This window comes from Carcharodon carcharias, chromosome 6 (genome assembly GCF_017639515.1).
Source record: "Carcharodon carcharias isolate sCarCar2 chromosome 6, sCarCar2.pri, whole genome shotgun sequence".
NCBI classification, from domain to species: Eukaryota; Metazoa; Chordata; class Chondrichthyes; order Lamniformes; family Lamnidae; genus Carcharodon; species Carcharodon carcharias.
Window position 1 is genome coordinate 83,203,448 of NC_054472.1, and position 26,348 is coordinate 83,229,795.

The 26,348-nt window shown below is 41.2% G+C and overlaps 1 protein-coding gene across 1 annotated transcript in view; it reads left to right on the top strand.

The window, feature by feature from the left end:
* Positions 1-26,348, top strand: part of eya1 (EYA transcriptional coactivator and phosphatase 1) — a 238,579-nt gene that overhangs the window by 114,100 nt on the left and 98,131 nt on the right. The window contains exons 10-11 of the mRNA XM_041190565.1: positions 12,985-13,127; positions 13,613-13,696. Coding sequence (XP_041046499.1) covers positions 12,985-13,127; positions 13,613-13,696 — 227 coding nt within the window. The remainder of the gene's footprint in view (positions 1-12,984; positions 13,128-13,612; positions 13,697-26,348) is intronic.

The window sequence follows — 26,348 nt, forward strand, 5'->3', positions numbered from 1 at the left end:
AATGGGATGGAGTCCTTACAGGAAGCGGGGTGTGAGGAGCTTTAGTCGAGATATCTGTGGGAGTCGGTGGGTTTGTAATGGATATTGGTGGACAGTCTATGACCAGAGATTGAGACAGAGAGGTCAAGGAAGGGAAGGGAAGTGTCAGAGATGGACCACGTGAAAATGATGGAGGGGTGGAGATTGGAAGCAAAATTAATACATTTTTGCAAGTCCCGACGAGAGCATGAAGCGGCACCAAAGTAATCATCGATGTACCGGAGAAAGAGTTGTGGAAGGGGGCCGGAGTAGGACTGGAACAAGGAATGTTCCACATACCCCAGAAAGAGACAGGCATAGCTGGGGCCCATGCAGGTACCCATAGCCACACCTTTTATTTGGAGGAAGTGAGAGGAGTTGAAGGAGAAATTGTTCAGCGTGAGAACAAGTTCAGCCAGACGGAGGAGAGTAGTGGTGGATGGGGATTGTTCGGGCCTCTGTTCGAGGAAGAAGCTAAGGGCCCTCAGACCATCCTGGTGGGGGGTGGAGGTGTAGAGGGATTGGACGTCCATGGTGAAGAGGAAGCGGTTGGGGCCAGGGAACTGGAAATTGTTGATGTGACGTAAGGTGTCAGAGGAATCACGGATGTAGGTGGGAAGGAACTGGACAAGGGGAGAGAGAAGGGAGTCAAGATAATGAGAAATAAGTTCTGTGGGGCAGGAGCAAGCTGAGACAATTCCTTTTCCCACCTATTTCCATTATAAAGAGAAAAAAAAAATTTTTTTTTTTTTTTACATCTTTTATGCTCTCCCCACCCCACTAGAGCTATACCTTGAGTGCCCTACCATCCATTCTTAATTAGCACATTTGTTTAGATAATATCACCAACTTTAACTTTAACACCTATGTGTTCTTTTGTACTACTGTTGTTGACATCTTTTGATGATCTGCTTCTATCACTGCTTGTTTGTCCCTACAACCACACCCCCACTCCACCTCTCTCTCTCTCCGCCCCCCACACACACACACCTTAAACCAGCTTGTATTTCAACTCTTTCTTGGACTCGAACTCAAGTTCTGTCGAAGGGTCATGGGGACTCGAAACGTCAACTCTTTTCTTCTCCGCCGATGCTGCCAGACCTGCTGAGTTTTTCCAGGTAATTCTATTTTTGTTTTTGTTTTGGATTTCCAGCATCCGCAGTTTTTTTGTTTTTATCTCTGTATTGGGAATTGTCTCATTGAATTACAGTTCTCTTTGTGCTGTAGTGTAAGGGTGTCCAGCATTGCAAGGGTTAATGCAGGACTGGAGAACAGTACTGCCCACAGGATGATGTAGAGAGACCCATAACAGTAGATAAGAGGCAGAGTTGTATAGAGAGAGACTTGAGTAGGAGTCAGCATGGAGTTTGCTCTTGGTTTGGGCTACACCTTTTCTACAGGTGTGTAATAAAATTGGAGCGTGCAGGACGGGTTTCTTGTAAGAAACAGTGAACTTTATTTACAGACTCCAGATGAGAGTACATGCTTGTTCCAAGATCGAGGCTAAAAAGCTCCACCCCTATGAATCCCCACGCTTAGGGCTGATTGGTCTGTATAGTCACATGATCTCCATAACAGTAAGAAATGGTTTAACTTACAGTTACTACATTCCTCCCCTTTTAATTTTGTTTTACCCTCTTATTTACAAAAACATCTTCACCCAAGCTATGCGCAATTATATACAGTTCATGCCATTATAAATTTAGTCTTTGAGGATGTTTTCGGATTCAGGTAGAGCGACACAACTCTACAACTGGAGGTTCTTCAAATGGATTGACTTGAACAGGAATTACAGTTTCGGAGAAATCCCTAGACACTAGCAGTTCAGAATTATTTACTTCAGAGACATCAGGATGTCTATTCTTTGTTGATCTGGCACCGCGGGGGTCTCGACTTCGATTTCCGGTGGATTAACTGGTTGTTGGAGGGTTTCTCGACTCTTGAGATGATCCATGTGTTTCCTAACAATCTTGTTTTCCACTTCTACATGATAAGATACAGGTCCTGGTTCAGTACGATTGTACCAGGGACCCATCTCAGTCCAGTTGCAAAATTTTGTACAAAAACTGTCTCTCCCACAGTAAACTCTTGACCTTTACTGTGAACATCATGATTCACTTTCTGACCACCCTGGTTTTTCTTCACCTTCCGTATAGGGAATACTAGACTCAACCTTGTACGAAGTTGGTGCTTCATTAACAATTCTGAAGGTGTTAAACCAAGTGGTTGCATGAGAAGTTGTGCAATAGCTGAACAGGAATCTTGAAATTCATGTTTCTAGTGTTTCTTCTGATAGTTTCTTCATGCCTGTTTGAAATGTTTGTACTGCTATTTCTGCTAACTCAGTAGATGAGGGATGATACGGTGCTGTTCTGACTTTTTTAATCCCATTTAGGTTCACGAATCTTTAGAATTCAGTGCTTTTAAAAACAGTACCATTGTCTGACACAATAACTTAGGGTAAATCTTGAACACTGAAATTCTGGCGCAGTTTTTCAATGGTTGCAGACAAAGTCGGTGATCTCCCTTCAAACACATCAATCCACTTGGAATGTGCGTCGATAATCACAAGAAACATGGTACCTAGAAATGGACCTACACAATCTATATAATGGAATTTCTTTACTCCAAATACGATAGATTAGCCCTCTTTTTCAATTTGTGAGTAACCCTTCTCAGCTGCAGAAAGGCTTCTGGATGCATATCCTCTTGGTCTTTCAGATCCATCCTCCATCTTGTGTGACAATACTGCTGCCACTCCATAGGGAGATGCATCACAAGTGAGTATCAATTCCTTAGATTTGCATTAGCAGATACGACGAGTGTAAAAGTTTCTTAAATAGCTCAGGCTTCTTCTTGCTGTGTCTTCCAAGACCATCTGTGGTTCTTCTTCAATAATAAATGTAAAGGGGCTAACACTGTAGATAGATTAGGCAAAAATCGACTGTGATAGTTTACCATGCCTAAAAAAGATTTGAGCTTTGTGGCATTAGTAGGAGAGGGCACTTCCTTGATTGCCCTGATTTTCTCCTCTAATGGATGCAACCCTTGGGCATCCACTCAATGACCCAAATATGCAACTTCCTTTGCTTGGAAAGTGCAAAGTTCTTTTTTTAAACGAATGCCAGCCAACCTCTAAAAATTGCTTCACAACCTCTTCCAGGTTTGCCACATGTTCTGCTACTGTGGATCCTGTGATTAGGACGTCATCCAGGTACACTATACCTCAAGGGAATCCTTGTAGTAAGCTTTCCATGGTTTTCTGGAAAATCGCACAGGCAGAGGATACACCGAATGGTAGGCACGTATATTGGTACAGGCCCTTGTGCGTGATTATGGTGACATAAAATCTTGATGTGTTGTACAACTCCAGCTGTTGATACACATGTCTCATGACCAATTTAGTGTACAGTCTTCCTCCTGCAAGTTTAGCCTACAAATCTTCAATCTTTGGGATTGAATATTTGTCTAATTTTGCAGCCTTGTTCACCGTTAATTTATAATCTCCTCTGATGCGGATGGTTTGGTCTGGTTTTAGCACGGAGACCATGGGTGCTGCCCATTCTGAAAATTGGACTGGCTGTATTATTCCTAACTTCTCCAAATGACATAATTCCACATCTACCTTCTCTCTTAGAGCATAAGGCACAGGTCTTGCCATAAAAAAACCAGAGTGTTGCTTCCGGGGCCACATATATTTTAGCTTGTAGAACTTTGATTTTCCCCAACTCATCTCGGAATACTCTAGAATTCCACCTGTCCTGACCTGAAAAATTTCAGGCGAATTTAGTTTGATTTCTTTCGATCGGTCACAGCCCAGAAGGCTAGGTCCTTCTCCTGTTACAACAATTGTTGGCAGCTGAGCTGCCTGTTGCCTGTATAATGCAACTACAGAGATGATGCCTTTCACCTGTATTGTTTCTCCTGGAATAAAAACAGAAAATGCTGGAAAATCTTGGCAGATCTGACAGCATCTGTGGAGAGAGAAACAGAGTTAACGTTTCGAGTCTGTATGACTTCTTCAGAGCTAAAGAGAAGTATAAATGTGATGGAATTTATACTATGTAAGGAGGGTGGAACAGGTAAAGCTGGATTGAAGGCCAGTGAGAGTTGGGGGTTAAGGAGAGATTGACAAAGATGTCATGGACACAAAGGGACTGTTAATGGTAGTGGTGAAAACTAAAGGCAACGCTGATAGTGGCATTAAAAGTAAGAAAGTATAATGTTTTAATAGCAGAACAAGGGTCAGCACTCTGTGAAAGAACAACATAGAACAAGTAGCAAATGGCCCTTTTGGGGGGAGAGTGATTGGGGAAAAAGAATATAAAAAGGGATAAAACATTGAATAAAAATTAAAATCAGTAAATAAAAAATATAAAAATATATTTTAAAAAAAGGGCTTCTCCTGTATGTGCTTTTATGCAGTTTTCTCCAAACTCAATGGCTGGGGTACCTTCTCTGAGGTATTTAAAGATGTGTTCTCCCACCACTGTGGTCGATGTTCCTGTGTCCACCTCCATGAGCAGAGGCTTTCCATTTACTTAAAGTGTAACAGTGATTGGTCTGGTTTTCCTGGTCTTCAGATTGTGTAGGGAATAAACGTCAGCCTCAGTAACATCTGGCTCTTCTATATTGTGCACTTCATTTAACTTGACTTGTTGTGTGAACGGCTGCCTTGATAGAGCTCTGCACTGTTTAACAACACTCCATTTTTTGTGGCAGTAGTGGCATTCTGCATCTTTAAATGCACAGACTTCGAATTCATGATTTCCTCCACAACGGTAACACTTTAATTTCTGGGTTATTGGTGAGCTGCTTCCAGCATTTCTTTTTGTTTTTTTAATGGTAGGGACCATGTCCCGCTTCGCTGTAGCCTCCCTGATCTTCACGCTATGCCCGGCAGCTGGTTCCCGTCCAAGCCACAAAATAGCGCCATGTTGCACACCCTGCAAAGCCTCTGAGTTCCCTTCAACACTCTCCATTACTAGCGCTACTTCCATGGCGCATTTCAGGTCCATCTCAACTTCTGCAAGCAAATGGCGCTGAATGGTGTCGCCGGTTAAGCCGCAAACCAAACGATCTCTCAACATGTCGTTTAAAGCATCACTGAAGTCACAGTGCTCTGTTAACTATTTTAACTTCGCGATATACGTTGCGATCAACTCACTGGGCCCCTTACTCGAGACTTAAACTTGAATCTTTGCATGATCACTCAGGGTTTAGGCTGAAAATGTCCTTTCACAAGGTCAACTAGCTTGGTGAAAGATCTGGAATTTGGCTCGTTTGGAGCTGTCAAGCTACAAATTAGGTTATAGGTTTTGCTCTCGCTGACACTTAGGAGAATTGTCTTCTGTTTCTCCTCTGCCATTATTTGTTAGCTACAAAGTAGAAACCTAATCACTCAATGTATTGACTCCAGTCCTCGACGGATGAGTTGTACGGGTCAATTCTGCCAAAGGGAGGCATTGCTGGTGAGTATACTTCTATTCTTCCTTTAAAAAAAATCAAATTATTCAGTCGCAAGTCGAGGTGTTGCGTCGGTGTTTTTTATCCTCGTCACCAATTGTAATAAACTTGGAGTGCAGGGCGAGTTTCTTTTAAGAAACAGTGAACTTTATTTACAGACTCCAGATGAGGCTACACCAAGGTGAAAAAACTCCGGCCCCTAAAATTCCCCGCGCTTAGGGCTAACTGGCCTGTACAGTCATGTGATCTCCATCACAGTAAAGAATGGTTTAACTTATAATTACCACAGATGTATATAGTTATGTGTTACCAATAAACACTACGTTTCAACCTTACAAGCTTCTGACATTATTTATTGATTTATTTTATTCATTCACAGGATGTGGGCTTCACTTGCTGGGCCAGCATTTATTGCCCATCCTAGTTGCCCTTGAGAAGGTGGTGGTGAGCTGCCTTTTTGCACTGCTGCAGTCCATGTAGTGTAGGTACACCCACAGTGCTGTTAGGAAGGGAGTTCCACGATTTTGACCCATGACAGTGAAGGAACGGCGATATATTTTCAAGTCAGGATGGTGAATGACTTGAAGGGGAACTTGCAGATGGTGTTGTTCCCATCTACCTACTGCCCTTGTCCTTCTAGATGGTAGTGGTCATGGGTTTGGAAGGTGCTACCTAAGGAACTTTGGTGAATTCTTGCAGCGCATCTTGTAGTTGGTACAAACTGCTGTTACTGTGCGTTGGTGGTGGAGGGAGTGAATGTTTGTGGATGTGGTGCCAACCAAGCGGACTGCTTTGTCCTGGACAGTGTTCAGCTTCTTCAGTGTTGCAGGAGCTGCACTCATCCAGGCAAGTAGTAAGTATTCCATCACACTCCTGACTTGTGGCTTTGGGGAGTCAGGAGGTGAGTTACTCGTGGCACAATTCCTTGTCTCTGACCTGCTCTTGTAGCCACAGTATTTATATGACTAATCCAGTTCAGTTTCTGGCCAATTGTAACCCCCAGGGTGTTGATAGTGGGGGATTCAGTGATGGCAATGCCATTGAACATCAAGGTTGATCGTTGGATTCTCTCTTGTTGGAGGTGGTCATTGCCTGACACTTGTGTGGCGCAAATCTTACTTGTACTTGTCAGCCAAGCCTGGATATTGTCCAGGTCTTGCTGCATTTGAACATGGACTCCTTCAGTATCTAGGAATTGCAAATGGTGCTGAACGTTGTGCAATCATCAGCAAACATCCCCACTTCTGACCTTATGCTGGAAGGAAGGTCATTGATGAAGCAGCTGAAGATGGTTGGGCCTAGGACACTAGCCTGAGGAACTCCTGCAGTGATGTCCTGGAGCTGAGATGATTAACCTCCAACAATCACAACCATCTTTTTGTTAGGTATAACTCCAAGCAGTGGAGAGTTTTCCGCCAGATCCCCATTGACTCCAGTTTTGCTAGGGCTCCTTGATGCCACACTTGGTCAAATGCTGCCTTAATGTCAAGGGCAGTCACTCTCACCTCACTGGGGAGTTCAGCTGTTTTGTCCATGTTGAACCAAGGCTGTAATGAGGTCAGGAGCTGAGTGGCCCTGGCAGAACCCAAACTGGGCATCAGTGAGCAGGTTATTGCTAAGCAAGTGCCACTGTTGTTGACTCCTTCCATTACTTTACTGATAATCGAGAGTAGACTGATGGGGTGGTAATTGGCCAGGTTGGATTTGTCCTGCTTTTTGTGTATAGGACATAGCAGGGCAATTTTCCACAAAGCTGGGAAGATGCCAGTGTTGTAGCTGTACTGGAACAGCTTGACTAGGGGTGCGGCAAGTTCTGGAGCACAAGTCTTTGGTACTATTGCCAGAATGTTGTCAGAGCCCATAGCCTTTGCAGTATCCAGTGCTTCAGCCTATTTTTGATATCACGTGGAGTGAATTAAGTTAGCTGAAGACTGGCATCTGTGAAGCTGGGGACCTCCAGAGGAGGCTGAGTTAGATCATCCATTCGGCACTTCTGACTGAAGATTGTTGTGAATGCTTCAGCCTTATCTTTTGCACTGATGTGTTGGGCTCCTCCGTTATTGAGGATGAGGTTATTTGTGGAGCCACCTCCTCCAGTGAGTTGTTTAACTGTCCACCACCATTCACGACTGGATATGGCAGGACTGCAGAGCTTGGATCTGATCCATTGGTTGTGGAATCGCTTAGCTCTGTCTAATACTTGCTGCTTATACTGTTTGGCACACAAGTAGTCCTGTTTTATAGCTTCACCAGGTTGACACCTCATTTTTAGGTATGCCTGATGCTGCTCCTGGTATGCCCCCCCTGCACTCTTCATTGAACCAGTGTTGATCCCCTGGTTTGATGGTAATGGTAGATTGGGGGATATGCCAGGCCATGAGGTTACAGGTTGTGTTCGAGTACAATTCTGCTGCTGCTAATGGCCCACAGCACCTTATGGATGCCCAGTCTTGAGTTGCTAGATCTGTTTGAAATCTGTCCCATTTAGCACAGCGGTAGTGCCACACAACACATCTTCAGGTTATTAATCAGTCGGAGCAGTCTGTTTCATTAATCATCATGACCAGCTTGGGTTCAGAGATGCCACCACACCATGTGGTGGCCGAGCTATGTTGAGAAAAAAATTAACTTTTAAACACCCAGCCAAAACTGGGAATTGCCTTTTAGTGGCTCTTAGTAACTACTAAAATGTTCTAAAGGGGCCCAAATCTTTGATTTAAAAATTTGCTCTGAGGTCTGGTCAGCAATCACCATTGGAGACTGCTAAAGCTTATCAAGCATGGGAAGAAGCATTGAAATAATGGTTACTACAGAGGCATCTTTAAAAGTGAAATAGCATTTAAAGCTGTACTCCCCTGAGCTGAAAAGCAACCATGGATAATAAATCAACGCTACTGGATCAATTTGGGCTAATACAAGGGCCAGACGAGGTGCAGAATTGGGGGCTTTGGTGAAAAAGATTTTCAAGATGTATGATAGCTTCAGGATTAGATAGAAGACAGGGGCTGAACAAGTGAATACACTACTGTACTCAATAGGTTTGATAGCTGATGACATAATTGCAAGGCAAGGATTGCATGAATCTTCAGATAAGTTTGAAGTTATTCTTCAATCCTTCGAACCTACTTTAAGAAGTAAAACTTAAGAGTGAGCAAAGTTCAACAAGCAAGTTCAACAATCTAGAGAACCCGTTGACTTTCAGAAATAAATTGTACAGATTGAAGGTTGTGACTATAGCAACCTTAAGCCAGAGCTTGTACGAGATTGAATAGTAGTGGCTGATGCCCTTTTGAACACACTACAGGCAAAAGAAGACCTGACTCTAGAAAAGGCCATCAAAATGGTCAAGCAGTCTGAAATTTGCACAATTTTACATGGTCAAGCCATAGTTTAGAGCAACCTCAAATGTCCAGCTCATAAAGTAACAAAAGGCCAAGGAGACTCCAAGCCAAGGAAAGTAATACCCAAACAGGCCACACAATGCTGGGAGACCTTGTCAGCATTGTAATGCCAAAAGACCTCACAGGGTGAGAGCAAAATTCAGCAATCTCTATGCAATGTTTCAATTGCAACTGGCTCGGACACTTTGGAAAGCTGGGCAAGTCTAAGATATTGAAAAGTGCGGAGGACCCCAAAACAGTCCATGAGGTTGAGGTACCACACCAGGGAGAAGATCAACTGTGCTTCTTGGGTGAGATCAAGTATCCCGGATTCCCCTTTTGGAATGTTGACACCTCTAATGATCACCTCACCAATTTCAAATTGGACACGGGAACCAGTGTTGCGGTCCCCTCAGATAAGGACCATGGCTGATGCCACCCACAACACAGCTATATAGAGCAAGCGATATTAAGCTCCCAGTTAAAGGTACATTGCAGGCGACACTCCCATGCAGAAACAAATGAATACAGGAGACATTATTTGTAGTCCACAATCAAGAATTTCCCCTCTTGAGCAGGAAAGACTAAGTCAACCTCAACCTTCTTCAGAAGATTGACAGGATTTACCAGCAAACGCCTGGTTCCAATTTTAAGAAAGACTTTCCGAAATTTTTCACTGGATTGGGGTGGCTGAATACCGTATGCAGTATTACATTGAGAGAGATTGCCAAGCCCGTGTGTCTGAAAATACCATACCTGGTTATAAAGCAAATGCAGCAACAACTGGACAAGATGATCAAAATGGTGGTCATCTCCCCCATCACTAAGCCGACGGAATGGTGTTCTGGGATGGTCTCAGTTCCAAAGCCAAATAGATCCATTCGCATCTGTGTCAACCTGACACAACTCAACAAAGCAGTGACGAGAAAAGTCCACTCAATGTCCTCGGTGGATGACAGTATGACCAAGCTCTCCAAAAACGGTGTTTTTGAAGCTCTCGGCTATCAGCAGCTTCTGGCAGCTTCCATTAGAAATGTTGAATGACTGCGTGATAGGGCACACTATCCAGGGCCACAGCTCACCATCCTGTGACATATGATGTCAACCTGGTTGAGGAGCTCGAGTTATATTCTTAATTGGTGAGAAAACAACTGCCTCAGGAGAGCTTCAGCAAATACTCCAGAAGCAGTTGCAAGCGATATGTCAGCATCCGTCATTACTGTGAACAAAGGTGACCATAGCAGAGGCCAGGTAGCAATGTCATGAAAATTTGTCTTTGAACAGCAGCTTTACCATGCTAGATGCTCTGCTAGTAGATAATGAGCAATTGGTTATTTCAGTCTCCCTTTGGTGATTGATGCTCCAACGAATCCACCAAGGCAACCTGGGCACTACAAAGTGAAGAGCACAGGCCCAGTTTGCAGTGTGGTTGCCAGGAATATGAAGGGAAATTGGAGAAATGATCTTAAACTACTAGGTGTGCGCACTGCACAAACCCCTTATCTTCCCACAGTTCCCTACCACGCCATGGAAACGGTTGAAATGGATTTAGTCATGGTTAATGGCAGGTCCTTCCTCATAATGGTTGACTTTTTTCTGATTGGATCAAAGTAAAGCAGTTACACAAGATGACCATAGAGGTAGTCATTAGGTCCTTGAAGTGAGTGTTTGTGAGCCATTGCATCCCAGACCAGGTGGCGCCAATATTTATCCCTCAATCAACATTGCAAAAATAATTATCTGGTTATTATGCTCTTTGTGGGAGTTTGTTGTGTGCAAATCGGCTGCTGTGTTTCCAACATTACGACAGTGACTACACTTAACTGGCTTTAAAGTGCTTTGAAATATTCAGTGATCTTGAAAAGTGCTATATCAAAGCAAGTTTTCTTTTACTTCCTTGGATTTGGGCCTTCTGAAATCCCTAAATCTGGTTTTGGCAAAAGAAATAATTTTCATTCATAAAAATTGAAAGACTTTAATCTATAAGCCACATTTTACACGGGGCAGCCAATTTGCGCACAATCAACTCCCACAAACAATGTGATAATGCCCAGATGATCTGCTTTTTTTTGTGCTGTCGATGAAGGGTGAGGACACTGGGTATAGCTCCTTGCTCTTCTTCAAAAATATGCCATAGGCCAGGATTTTCCCCTCGGCGATTTGGGGGCGGGGCCTGGTCGCTGAGGGGAAAATGACTCGGCCATTTAAATTTTTAAGAAGGCTAGCAGACAGCAAAATCAGCTGTCCACCTGCCGACCTGTCAGTGGCCTATTGAGGCCATTGATAGGCTAGTTAAAGTATTTAAAGACCTGCCCGGCCAACCTTAAGGCTGGCGGGCAGGCCAGGAGCCCCAGCAGGATTTTGATTATTCATGAAACTTCATCCACTGGCGGGATGAAGTTTCATGTCCGTTTTGTACAAAAATAATAAAGTTTATGTGTTCTTTATTAACATGTCCCATCTCGTGTGACATTGTCTCATGCGGGGGACATGTTAATAATTTTTTAATGTTTCTATTTTTAAAGTTTTTACCATTGTCAGTATTCTCCCTGAGACAGGACTTTGCCTCAGGGAGAAGTGTGCTCTTTTGCGCGCATGTGCGAAAGAGCGCACTTTGACAGATGGGGAATCCCTCCCCCCTGCACAGGAAGCGCACAGCGCTTCCTGTCGGGGATGCCGCTGAACGGGCCTTAATTGGCCCGCCCACTTAAAATGGCGGCGGGCCCCGTTTCAGTGGAGGGTGTCGGCTGCCCGCCCGCTGCCAAGCCAGTGGGGCCCGCCCGCCATCCAAGGACAAGATTCTGCCCATAGTTTCTTTTCTGTCCATCTGAGAGGACAGATAAGGCCTCCCTCAGTCTAGCACACCACCTGAAAGGTGGGACCTCCAACAAGGCACTCTCAGTGCTGCAGCAGCATTCCCTCAGGGCTGCATTGGAGTGTCAGCCTTGATTTTTGTGCTCAGGTCCTGGTGTGAGACTTGAACCCACAACCTTCAACTCAGAGGCAAGAGTGCTACCAGCTGAGCCACAGTTCATAATAGTATATCCTTATGTTCTTAGAATATCTTAAAGCATTTTGCATCTAATGGATTTGTTTGAAGTGCATTTACTGGCAGAAGTACAGCAGGTCACCACAAATGGTAAGAGTTTACTCCGATAATCTGACTTTTTTTGTTAGTGTAGGTAATGGAAGAACACTTTCCAGAGCACCAGGAAAACCTACTGTTGTACTCTGAATAGTGTCACAGGATTTTCAAATCCACCTGTGTAGCCATACAAGTTCTCACCCAGATGGAAAAAACAATTCAGACGAGTACTCTTATTTCCCAGTTTTTACTGGTGTTCCATTTTCAGGTATACCAGACCAGTTCGGACCAGTATTCTTATTTCCCAGTTTTTACTGTTTTTTGTTCTGGGCAGTTTCATTCTAAAGACAATACAGCTACAATGTGAGGTTAGATTATGCGCTTGGGTCCTTCGTTGGGCATGTACCTGTAATCAAATGATTCAGAAGTAAGAGTGCTACTGCTAAATAATGCTGGCACTGAATGAATTAAGATATTTTAAGATGTGATATTTAAAGAGAGGAACTGAATACAAGAGGTGTAATTTTACAATTATCTGTAACAAAAACTTTCTTGAATATACATGGGTCTTTCCTTGAAGTTGGATCTAATAAGATTTATTTGGAAACTACTTGTCAAATTACTATCTAAGCAAAACAAAGCACAGACTCAATTTTTGTTGACAGTATTAAATATAAATATTCAAAAATATATAAATGCTTAACATTTTGTATGAAATTACGCTGCTGTTTTAATGGAGACCGTGGCATCTTCATTTTAAATTGATTAACTCCTCCATTGAAGTGGATGAAAGTGTAACATTGTTTTTAGCATTCACTTGCTAACATTACACATCTAATTTTGTCCTTTCCAGCCAATTGCATGCAATAATGAGTCCATTATATTGTCCCAAGAATTTTGATGAAATGTGAATGTATAAATGTATTCCCTCTTGAAATTTTAGGATCCTTAAGTTTACATATGACAGTATAAATAGTCGCTTGAAAAATCCTTCATGTGTCTTTGTTGGAAGGTGAAAGTCATTTTATATTTCAGGAGAGTTTGGTACAATCCACAGTCCATCAACACCCATTAAAGATTCAGAATCAGATCGATTGCGTAGAGCTTCAGATGGAAAGTCACGTGGCAGAGGCAGAAGAAATAATAACCCCTCGCCTCCCCCAGACACTGACCTTGAGGTAAGGCTGACATAATCGATCCCATTAAAAATAAATAAAGCTACATTGAAAATGATGCATGAGCACCAATAAAGGCTACACTCACTAATATAATAATGAAGGCTCCATGCATGAAAATGAAAGAATTAAATAGCTTAAAATCTTGTTGTGATTTCTTTTCACAGTAACAGTTTGAGTATTGGTTTTCTTAAATGTTAATTCTCTTGATAAATGATCTGTTAAATATATGAATTAGTTAATACAATCTGATCTAGTAACTGCCAAGCATTAATATACTATCACCTATAACCATTATCTCATTTAATGAGTGACTTAGCAATAGATTTTTCTGGTCACAGACTTTGACTTTTAAGTCCTTTCGTGAGTAATATAGAAAGCTGGGTCACGACGTAGTAGCACTTATTCCTTCTGGTTTCACATTTATTGATTGAGGTGTCATTTTACAGTGTGCAGAGGGCGACATTGATTTCTCTGTCTCTTCACAGCGAGTGTTCATATGGGACCTGGATGAAACAATCATTGTTTTTCACTCCTTGCTCACAGGGTCCTATGCCAATAGATATGGAAGGGTAAGTACCAAAGGACATTAGTTATAGACATTTAAGTTGTCCTTTCTGAAAAAACAATTAACATCAAGATGTAAGATAAATATGAGGAATCATGGAAAATCTGGTGGTGTTGCAAACTTTGAAACGTTTGTTTTAGTATTACATATTAATATCTAAGCACCATAACAAATTTTCCTGTAAGCCTAGGGATATGCATTTTTTTATTCATATGGTTGGGAAAGCAGTTATAGTTTGATGTTGAGATTAACAATCCGTTCAACAGCTTCAACTGCCGCAGTGTAAATGGTTGTGATGCCACCATGAACGAATCTCGCGAGGCAGAAGTTCAGCGTGTGAGCAATGATCCAACTTGGATGGACATAGTCATAACTTGAGCTATTCCTCATGTTCCATTTGTGGTGCAAGTGGCTCATCTTCAAGTGATTGAGGGTTGTCCAAATTTTCCATGGAAAGTTGAAACCTGGACCTAAGCACTCTGATCAGTAGTTACCAGCATGTGAGTTGGTGATATTAGCAATCAACCAGGAGGTGGGCCTGTCGCCAGTTGTAGGTTATATGTATGTATGTGTCTGTGTTTGATATGTATATTTTAAAGATTGCAGAGAATTGCTGGATTATTTCCCCTTTAAGAAATTCCTATTGTGTATTTTTGAGCACACTTATATGCTGATGGTTTAAAATTTTTATCCTATTTTACGTGGAAATATTTTTCTAATTGATTTAACTCTAAGAAAGCAGTTTTATAAAGGAAATAAAAACGTGGAAATGTACAGCAGGACCATTAGCATCTGTAAAGACAAAAGACAGGATAACATTTTGAGGATGTAGACCAGCAGTTAGTTACCAATGATTTCCCAATACGATCCGATTTTAACATTTAAAAATTAATGCAATCTGTCATGACCCACTGGGGAAAATGAGCTGCAATATCAAGCCCCATTGCTCCCTGAGCTGAGACAAGTGTGAAAAAGTTGATCAACCCACCTAATTGTTTAATTGAGTTAACAGAATACACGCACCAAGTTTGTAAATTTAATAAGTAAATAACTGTTTATTGAACAAATTCTCTTTAACCAGTGGCAAAAGAAAGAAATATGAACTGCTAATTTCTAACTCTATAACCTAAACTCTACCTCTTCTTAAATCCCTATATACACACACAGGACACATAAGACACACAGAAACATGGATTTTAAGGATGGGATAAAACAGTTCAAAAGCACTAATTCCGGAGTACAGGATTTGATGGGTTGATTTTGATCCATGTCTTCCAAATTCCTTTCAGTTCTTTGTTGGTGACACGAGGTGGTCTTCCAGCATTTTCAGTCTTTAGTTCACTGGTTGAGCATTTGCCTTTCAATGTCTCTAATGGTGATTTTCCCCTTTGCCTCTTGACAAAGGTTTTCAGAGAGAGAGAGCAGGTTATAGAAATATGAAGAGAAAAATCCAGCTAGTTGTTATTTTAGAATGACTGGAATCTGACACACACAGGAGCAAGAAGCTTTAGGTCTTTTCTTCTCAGCTGTTTTCTTCTAGGAGCTGTTCTGCTGCACTGCTCACACACAAAACCTGGTCACCTGGTCAGGAGCCAATTAAAACTTTGCTAGGCAGTTCCCCATTGGACCAGACTCCTCCTCGGCACCATCCTGTCTTTCATGGTGCACAATATTACAGGACAACAACATTGTACATATCCCTCACACTGCTCCCATAGACATGTCCTTCAGACTGCAGCCATTGTAATTTTATTCCACAGCAAACAAATAAAAAGATATGTTCTTTACAACAGTCTAACAGAAATAAAAAGATATGTTCTTTACGAATCCCAGACACCAACAAAAACAAAACAGCAATATGGCAGCATAATAACGTTTAGTGAAGAGGACACTCAGAGCATGCCTGCACCACATTGTGTTAACTCAATGTTAACTACAAAGCTGGAAAAATAAATCTTTTTATTAAGGCTGAGGAAGCTTTAGGCTATTTCACATCCAACAATCTGCTCTGAAAACTCTGCTTGCATATCAACAGCTGTGACAAATTCCACGACAGCAGCTGAGAAAATTCAACCTATCTCCCCATGTTAATAGATCTTTTAAAATAATTCAAGGATCTGCATTTGGATCCGAATCCATATCTTCGTTAAAAACTAATCAATTCTTCCTTTGGCCATGCACTACCCGTGTACCAAGTTTTTTTAAGATCAGGCCATTAGCTTTTGAGATGTATTGTTTACAGGCAAACAGACTAACAAATGGACAAAAACAATACCACCACTCACCTTCAGTGGAAGAAATAAAAACAATCAATAAACAAATGGAACATATTCGAGCAACACCTGCTCATCAGTAGTCTACACACTAATGCGCAATTTTCACTCCACTGGAACTGCTTGATTCCAAACTTCATCATAGCTTTGATTTGGATATGGATATAAGAGTTGAGTGGCAGAGTAGCGAGAGTAGCTATGCTTGACATCAAAGCAACATTTGACTAAGTAAAGAACTAAAGAACATGAATATAAACTGAGGTCATTGGGAGTCAAAGGATCTACAACAGCCATATATGTTTTTTGTCATCCTTGACAAAAAGGAAAATAGCTGTGATTGTTGGAGGCCAAGCATCACAACACCAGGACATCATTGTAAGAGCCCTTAAGGAAGTATCTTGGCCTAAGATCTTCAGCTGCTTCATTAGTGGCCTTTGCTCTATCATAAGATCAGGACTGGGACCGTTCACTGACAAATACAGAATGTTCAGACCATTTACAACTCCCTTGATAATGAAACAGTTTATATTAAACTACAGCAGATCCTGAATGGCATCCAGGCTTGGGCTGACAAATTGCAAGTAACCTTTGCACCACATAACTGCCTGTTAACAACTATCTTGTACAAAAAAAAACCCAACTTTCTTCCAATGACTTTTCAAGGCAAAATTTCCTAATGGTTGAGGTCATCATTGAAAAGAAGTTAAACAGGAGCAGCCTTTTGTCCTTTCTATTTAACATTGTAGAAAGACTAAACCTGGTTGCCTCGTCTATAAAATGTCTTTGTCCCTTACCTTTAGATGTGAACATACAAATTAGGAGCAGGAGTAGGCCACTCGCCCCCTCGAGTCTGCTTCACCATTGAATAAGATCATGACTGATCTAATTGTAACCTGTCTGCCCCAGATAACCTTTTAACCCCTTGTTTATTAAGAATAATCTATCTCTGCCTTAAAAGTATTCAAGGACTCTGCTTCCATAGCCTTTTGAGGAAGGGAGTTCCAAAGACTCATTACTCCCCAAGAAAAGAAATTTCTCCTCATCTCTGTCTTAGATGGGTAACCCCTTATTTTTAAACAGGGATCCCTAGTTTTAGAATCCATGTAACTACCTCACTAAAGTCACATGCCAATCAAAGGCTTACAATAGGAAATGGTGGCATCTTCTGACATTTTTACAGATTTTACACTTCTAACTAGCCTCTTCTTGCGCGTTCTTCATCAGTCACACCTGTAACGCTAATGACAAATTGCTTTCCCTCTGATTCTTATCACCTGATGCCATTACTTCACACAGTTGGAATACATCAGATTGTGTTAAAGAGATACAATACTGTCCTGATTGGGTGAACTGCAGATCAACTGATTTTCCAAACATTATTGTGTTTAACTATCTTGCTTGAAATTTTGATGAGGTGACAGAGAGGGTTGACGATGGTAATGTTGTTGGTGTGGTGTACATGGACTTCAAATTTGATAAAGTGCCACACATCAGACTTGTGAGCAAAGTTAGAGCTCATGGAATAAAAGGGACATTAGCAACATGGATATGAAAGTGGCTTAGTGGCAAGAAACAGAAAGCAATGGTGAAACTGTGCTTTTTGGACTGGAGGAAGGTATATAGTGGAGTTCCTTAGGGATCGGTGCTCGAACCCCTGCTCTTCCTGACATATATTAATGACTTGGATGTACAGAGCACAATTTCAAAATTTGTGGATGATATGAAACTTGGATATGTTGAACTTCAAAAGGACATAGACAGGTTGGTAGAATTGGTGGCAGATGAAATTTTATGCAGAGAAGTGTGAAGTGATTCATTTTGGTCGGAACAATGCAGAGATATAATATAAAGTAAAGAGTACAATTCTAAAGGGGGTGCAGGAGCAGTGGGACCTAAGTATTTATGTGCATAAATCATTGTAGGTGGCAGGGTAGGTTAAGAGCACAGTTCATAAAGCATAGTGAATCCTGGGCTTTATCAATAGGGGCATAGAGTACAAAAGCAAGGAAGTTATGTTAAAACTGTATACTGGTTCAACAGTAACTGGAGTATTGCGCCCAGTTCTGGACAGTACATTTTAGGAAGGATGTGAAGACATTAGATAAGATGTGGAAAAGATTCATGAGGATGGTTCCAAGGATGAGGAATTTCACTTACATAGTAGAGAAGTTGAGACAATTTTCCATGGAGAAGGTTGAGAGGAGATTTGATGGAGGTATTCAAAATCATGAGGAGTCTGGACAGAGTAGATTGGGAGAAACTGTTCCCATTGGTGGAAGGGTTGAGAATCAGAGGGCACAGGTTCAAGGTCATTGGCCAAAGAAGCAATGGTGACATGAGGAAAAATGTTTTCACACAGCGAGTGGTTAGGATCTCGAGTGCACTGGCTGAGTGTGGTGGAGGTAGGCTTTCAAAAGGGAATTGCATCATTATTTGAAAGGAAAAATTTGGGTACAGGGAAAAGGCAGGAGTGTCGCACAAGGCAAATTGCTCCCTCAGAGGGCCAGAACAGACATGATGTGCTGAATGGTCTCCTCTGTACTGTAATCATTCTATGATTCTATGATCATGCTCCATGTCAAGTTTCATTTGTGCCTTTTCATAGAAGATTTACCCAATAGCAAAGGTATTTCACAAGAGACTACATTGGTAGTGGCATGGTAGCTTATTGCAGCTATTATACATGGAATTTCAACTTCCTTTAGTGACCTCAATGTTTTGTTATCACCAAAGCCAAAACAAATAGTACTTTTGTATTCCTCAACCTTTTGTCAATCCTTACCACTGAGTGAATCTAGATAACGTTTTAACCAATTTGTTCCTCATGCGGTCAAAGTGCCAGTACTATCTAGCACAGTTGAATAAGTCCACGATAAAGACATTTGTAACAGGGCTAAAACTCCTTTTGAGTAGCACAATTGAATCAGATTCATCATTATCTTCATCTTCTGCCTCAGAATTCTCTGTATCATGTGTCATTTCGAGGACCCTGCCTCCCCACCCTGGGCAGTTCATCGCATAGTGATACTTTGAGTGAACCCATTCTCTACAAACAAGAGGAATATGTTCAAGCTCTGTACTGTTTTTGAATTACCCAGGAGCTTGGGAAGCCTATAGTTCTCCGTTGCTTTTACCATGGCAATGTCTTGGCCAATCAAAATTGACTTGCTAACCAACAGCACCCTTTATCCAGTAGTATAAATTGTTGTGATCTTTTGAAATTTGGCATTCTTGTGTTGGTCCTGATGAGTGCAAGACGAAAGCTTCAGCATGTTATCCCTCTTCAGCAATATTGACCTAATTAACTGTTTCTTGGGCATTCCATGGATTCTTTTGCTTATTATTGCTGTTCCAATTCTGTCTTCTACTGCAATAGTCAGATCTACAAAAGGTGCTTTCATCCTCTTTCTATAAAACAAAAGGGCACAATTCTAAAGGGGGTGCAGGAGTAGAGGGACCTGGAGGTTTTGTACACAAATTGTTGAAGGTGGCAAGCATGGATGCAAAAGCATTAGAGGGGGCCCAGGAAAGATTCACAAGAATGTTTCCAGGGAAGAGGAACTTCGGATACGTAGATAGATAGGAGAAGCTTAGACTGTTCTTCTTGGAAAAGAGCAGGGTGAGAAGAGATTTGATAGAGGTATTCAAAATCAAAATCATGAGGGGTCTGCACAGATTAAATAGGGAAAAACTATTTCCATTGGTGAAAGGATCGAGAACCAGAGGGCACATATTTACGGTAATTGGAAAAAGAAACAATGGTGACAAGAGGAAAACTTCTTTTACACAGCGAGTGGTTAGGATCTGGAATGCACTGCCTGAGAGTATGGTGGAGGCAGATTCAATCATGACATTTAAAAGGGAATTGGATCACCAGCTGAAAGAGAAAAATTTACAGGGCTATGAGAAAAGGCAAGGAATGGCACAGGCATGATGGGCCGAATAGCCTCCCTCTGAGGTGTAACCATTCTATGATGCTATGCCTGTCTGTAGCTCTGCCATGTACTCTTGCCTCTGTCCAGTAGCTGAACCATTTCAAAATCCAGCAGTCATTGGATTCTCTGTTATTTGTGTCACAGAAAATCTGATTTATCCCACCAAGGCTGCAGTAAATGATTGTTTTCCCCAATAATTTTTCAAGGCAGCAGACATCTGATCCAAAAGGGCATCTCTCTCTGGGAACTGATCTTCAGTTAGAACCAGGAACCTGCCCATATGTAACACCCCAGCACAATCTAACAATTCAAATGCTAGTACTGAGGCTGGGATCTCTAAATGTAAATTGCTCTATTTTATACAGCCCAGGATATGTTCCTTCATTGAAGAACCATTTGCTTTCTGAAATCTACCAAAGTCTGACCATGCTTCATAGACATTTAATTGATCATCTTTCTTGTACATTTCATTCAAAAACTCAAATAGAGGATCCATTAGTATTCATCATTATCAAACTGACAGGCAACCAGCAAACAAAATACTTTATTTCTGATTTTAATTCTGATAAGATGTGACAAAGCCAAGGTTGTACATTGTTTCCTCTTTGGGAAGGACGTAATCCATGTCCCCTTCATTTTTCCACTGACCATATGGTTCGGAATCTGAGAGCATTGGAGGGTAATCATACCCTAATAACTTACACATTCTTTCATGCCTCATAATAGCGACTAGGATTGTAGTTTTCATGAGAATTTTTTCTCTTAGTTTCCAACCTTCACATTTAGGCAACCTTCTCGGCTGCCATGTTATATTCCAGAAAGCTGGTTGGCGAAGGAAAATACTGGACCCAATCTTTAGTCAGTCTTATATTTATTTACAGAGTGGGTTAGGAGGTAGAAACTTGTAATGCTTCAATCACCCAACAGTTTCAGTAAGTGCTCAAGTGAAACCCCAAGTAAAGTCCTTCAGCTACATGTGGCTAAACACAATTGATATACCATGAACACCAACGTGCTTTACAGGGGCATTTATAATGCAAAATTTGACACCAAGGCACATAAGGCGATATTAGGGCAGATGGCCAAAAGCTTGGTCAAAGACATCGATGCTAAATGGGACAGTGCACCAAAGGTGGAAGTGAAGATATGATTGAGCAGATTTGAAGCTGCACAAATATTGTGGTAAATAGAGGACCAACACCAGCACAGTTGGGAACTCAGAAGTGCTATTATAAATGACTTTTGTGTCCACCCCAAAAAATATACCTAGAAGGTGGAGGTCGTAAAATATGAATAGTGTATAGGGATGAAGTGATTAAGGGAAGAAAGGACAGCAGTGAGCTCAGAGGAGATAGAATATGAGTTGAGATGGAGCTTGAAATCATCATGCATGAGAAGTCATTTGGTGCAGAGCCTGAGGAAGGAAAGCAGGAAAATAGAATAGAATCATAAAATGATAGAGCATAGAAGGAGACCATTTGATCCATCATGTCTGTACTGTTTATTTGATAGAGCAATCCAATTAGTCCCAGTCCCTGCTCTTTCCCAATAGCCCTGTTTTTTTTAAAAAACAACCTTTCTAACTCTTTCAATTCACCTCTCTTTGAATGCTACTATTCGGGCACTGCAATCCAGCTCACAACTCAAAAACGTCTCCTCATTTCACCTCTAGTTCTTTTTCCACTCACCCTAAATCTGTGTCTTATTCCCAAACCTTATTGGTTGGGCTCCCCACCATCTTCTTAAGGGCAATAAGGGATGGGCAGTAAATGCTGGCCTTGGCAGCAACACTTCCATCCAAAGAATGAATAATAAAACAAGAGTTTCTCCTTAGTTACTCCACCAAAATCATGAATAGTTTTGATAACCTCTATCAAATCTCTTTTTAACCTCCTCTGCTCTAAGGAGAATAATCCCAACTTCTCCACTTTTTCTATGTTATTGTTATGAACTTCCAAAAGCATTTGAGAAAGTCCCTCACAAAAGACTGAAGCTCGTGGAATGGAATACAAATTATTGACCTGGTTAGGGAATTAACTGAGTGGCAGGAGACAGATAAGACTAATGAGTAGGCATTCTAATTGGCAGAATATTATTTGTGATTTCAAGCAGGGATCCGTGTTGGGGCTTCCAACTATTCATTGTATTTATTAATGACTTATCCAAATTTGCAAATGAAATAAAGATAGGTGGCATTGTAAGCAGTATAGAAGGAAGCATAAAATTAAAAAGAAATACTAATAGGTTAAGTGAATGAGCAAAAACTATGACAAATGGATTTCAATATAGGCAAATGTTAGGTGAGCCGCTTTGGATCTAGAAAGAACAAGATATGGTACTTTCTAAGTGATGAAACTTTTAGCAACAGGGAGGTCCAAGGAGACGTTCCATGTACATAGACCGTTAAGACGTCCATGGGCAGGTACACAAAATAATCAAAAAGGCAAATGGAATGCTGGCCTTTATATGTGGTGGACTATTACTTAATGGGGTAGAAGTTATTCTACAGCTATACACTAGTTAGATCACACCTGGGGTACTGCATTCAGTTATGAGTATCACACCACAGGAAGGATATATTGGCCTTAGAATGAGCATATCATAGATTTATCAGAATAATACTTGGACAGCAAGGATTACATTATGAGGCAAGATTACAAATTAGGGTTGTATTCCCTGAAATTTAGAGGATTAATAGGTGATTTGATCAAAGTTTTCCAGGTATTAAGGGGAGCAGATATGGTAAGATATAAATTATTTCTGCTGATCAGGGAGTCCAGCACTAGGGGATATAGCTTAAATGTTAGGGCCAGACTTTTCAGGAGTGAAGTTAGGAAACACTTCTACGCACAAGGGGTGGTAAAAATTTGGAACAAATGGAAGTTAATGCTAGGTCAGTTGTTAATTTTAAATCTAAGGTTGATAGATTTTTGTTATTCAAAGTTTTTAATGAAACTGGGTCAAAGGTCACAGATCAAACGTGATCCTATTGCATAGTGTGAAAATAGCCTACAGTATGTCCCTGTTTTAAGTTGCCCAGATCTTAATTGTTCCACTTTAACATTGTGGACGTAATGGAGCTGGTATCCATCGTTTCACACCAGGCTGACATAGCGACACATGACCCAATCAGTGCTATTTTGGAGCAGCCTCTGCCACCCACCACTTTTTCCTTTCTCCTCCCCCTCCCACTCGCCATCCTCTCCCACTCGCCCACCCTCCTGTGCATGGCTTGTCCCGCACCTCACCACTCTCCTGCTTGTCTCCCTCCTGGTCGCTGCATCCCTTCCTGACCCTCACACTTACAACTCCTCTTGCTGCTTTGTTCAGTTCCTCCCTCTTGCTGCCCCTCTCCCAAGCCCACGCTCATAGTGAGGGTTTGGAAGAGGGAAGTGGCAACAAGAGGGGAGCAGGGAGCAGGAGGGCCAGGGAGCAGGAGAGTTGGGAGCGGAAAAGTAGTAGGAAGAGTTAGCTTATTTCTTTTACTTTTTAAATTTTATTTTATTTTAAAAGTTATTTAATTTACAAATGTAGGAATTTAGGAATGTACAGTATTTCAACTTGCAGGGTATAATCTTTTAAGTTTGTTTTTGACGAGAAACGTTCTATAGAACCTAACTACAGCTTTTCCATTAGTTGTAATGAGAAAACTTGATTTGGTTAACACTTGTTTCATTTAAAATTGCACTTTTCAGAAACACAATTACAATGTTAAGCAAGGGATTACTATACTCCTGTTTGTTTGTTCTCTCATACCTGGTATCATTCTAGTAAATCTCTTCCACACATCCACCAAAGCCTTGACATCCTTGTGTGCCCAGAATTGAATAAAAAACTCCAGCTTTTAGTGTTTTAGAAAGGTTTATCATAACTTCCTTGCTTATGTATTCTATTCCGCTATTAATAAAGCCAAGAATCCCATATGCTTTTTGAACAGCCTCCTAAGCTTGGCTTGCCACCTTCAAAGATTTGTGTGCAGGCACCCTTGGGTGTCATCGCCCTGCACCATTGTGCCATTTAGTGCATAATGCCTTTCCTCAGTCTTCCTATCAAAATGCAGCATGTTGAATTTCAGGTGCCATGTGTGTACTCATTTTGCTAGTGTGCTTTGATTTCCTTGAATCTGTTATTATCACCTACTGTTTATTACATTTCTAAGTTTCTTATCATTGGCAAACTTTGAAATTATACCCTGTATATCCAAATCCAGGTTATTAATATGTATTAAAAAGAGCAGTGACCTTAACACAAACCCGAGGAAAGCACACCCTTCAGTCTGAAAATTAATCAATCGCCAATACTGTCTGCTTTCTGTCCCTTAGCAAATTCTATGCTGCCACTGTTCATTTAACCCTGTGAGCTTTAATTTTACTAACAAGTGGTACTTGGTCTACTATCTCCTAAAAGTCCATAAATTTGATTGAGGAATTTAACGAGGTGCTTGGGTCGATGGTAGAGAATGACTACTTTAAAGGAGAGGTGAAAGGGGTGAAACAGGGTAAGATGCTGAAAGGAAGAAAAAGTACCAAAAGAATAGGGGGAAGCACCAAGTTGTGATTTGATGATAAGAGCCACACTGCCAGTGTGACTGTTATGGTAGAGCAGGTGACGTAAGGTACAGAGAGGCAAGGAGGCTTCATTAAGGAGGGAAGATATCGCCAGCCAATTTGCCTTCAGTTTGAGGCAGCAATGAGGGTTTTGATGGACTCCTCAAAGGATGCTAAGAGAGGCACCAAGAGAAGCTGTAGGTGTATTCACGAGGGAGCCAAGCCTGTAACACTGGCAAGAGAGAAGGAAGGTTAAAGAGTGTTGAAGGGCTGGGGAATGGACTTGAGGGAGGGGCAGAGTGACCAGGGGGGAGAAATGAATGGAGGCATGAGTTTACGAGACAGAGGGGCTACCAGTGTTAAAGAGAAAAGAAGAATAGGGAAGAAATAAAAGTGAAGGACTTGGTTCTGGTGCAGCACCCAAAACACTGGGCATGAAAGGAGATTAATGTGGAATTTGACTTTTTATTAGTTTATTAGGAGACCCAGTTGTGTCAGATTGGAGACCAAACTTTGATGCGGGTCTGAGCCAATTCTGAGTCCAACTGCTGAGTTTGTGCCTTTTTAAAATTATTGTCTTCAACATTAGCCCTAACTTTGGGTGTCAAATTGTAAATTAGGTGCACCTCCAGAGATACCAAGGCCGAACTGGAAAAAAATTGCATTTTTCAGAATCTCCAGGGACAGAAACAAGTATAAATACTGATGATAGAAGAGGCCTACCTATTTTGATTGCTGCTGGACTAAGCCTTTACCTAGTCAGCATTTTGCTTTCTGACACATTAGTCTATACAGGTATTTCCAAAGCAACTGTGAACATAAGAAACAGGAGCAAGAGTGGGCAATTTGACCTTTCTCTGAAGGCTCTGCTGTTCAGTAAGATCATGGTTGATGATCTACCTCAGCTCCACTATTCTACACGATCTTCATATCCCTTGATTCCCTTCGTATCCAAAAATCTATCAATCTCTGTCTTGAATATACTCAATGACTGAGCATCCACAGTCCTCAGGAGTAGAGAATTGCAAAGATTCACAACCTTTTGAATGAAGAAATTTCTCACCATCACAGTCTTAAACGGCTGACTTCTTATTCTGAAACTGTGACCCCCAGTTCTAAACTCCCCAGCATTAATCCTATCATGCCCCTTAAGAGTTTTATATGGTTCAATGAGATCACTTTTCAATCTTCTAAATTCTAGGCAATATCGTTCCAGTCTACTCAACCTGTCCTCGTAGGACAACCCCCTCATCCCAGAAATCAGTCCTGTGAACATTTGTTGCACTCCCTCTAAGATAAATATGTCCTTCTGTAAGCATGGAGACCAAACCTGTATACAGTAGTCCATGTATGGTCTCACCAAGGCCCTATAGAAATGTAGTGAGACTAATTTGCTTTTATTTTTAAATCCCAAGGTAATGAAGGTGACATACCATTTATGTTCCTAATTGCTTGTTGTACCTGTAAACTTTCCATTCCTCTGAATACTAGCTTTCCCTAGTCTCTCACCATTTAAAAAGAATTCCGCATCTCTGTGTTTTTGACCAGAGTGAATAACTTCACATTTCTCCATATTATATTCTATCTGGCATGTACTTGTCTACTCACTTTAACCTATCAATATCCCTCTGCATCCTCCTGTCAATTTACTTTTCCACTGAGCTTTGTATCATCAAAAAAATTAAATTAAGTTATTGAAATTAATTGTAAATAGTTGAAGCCCAAGCACTGATCCTACAGTACTCCACCAGTTACAGCCTGACAACTTGAAAATAACACGTTTATTCTTACTTTCTGTTTTCTGGCCGTTAACCAATTCTCAGTCCATGGTAATATATTATACCCAATCAAATTAGTCCTAAGTTTCTGTGATAATCTCTTGAATAGCATCTTATTGAAAG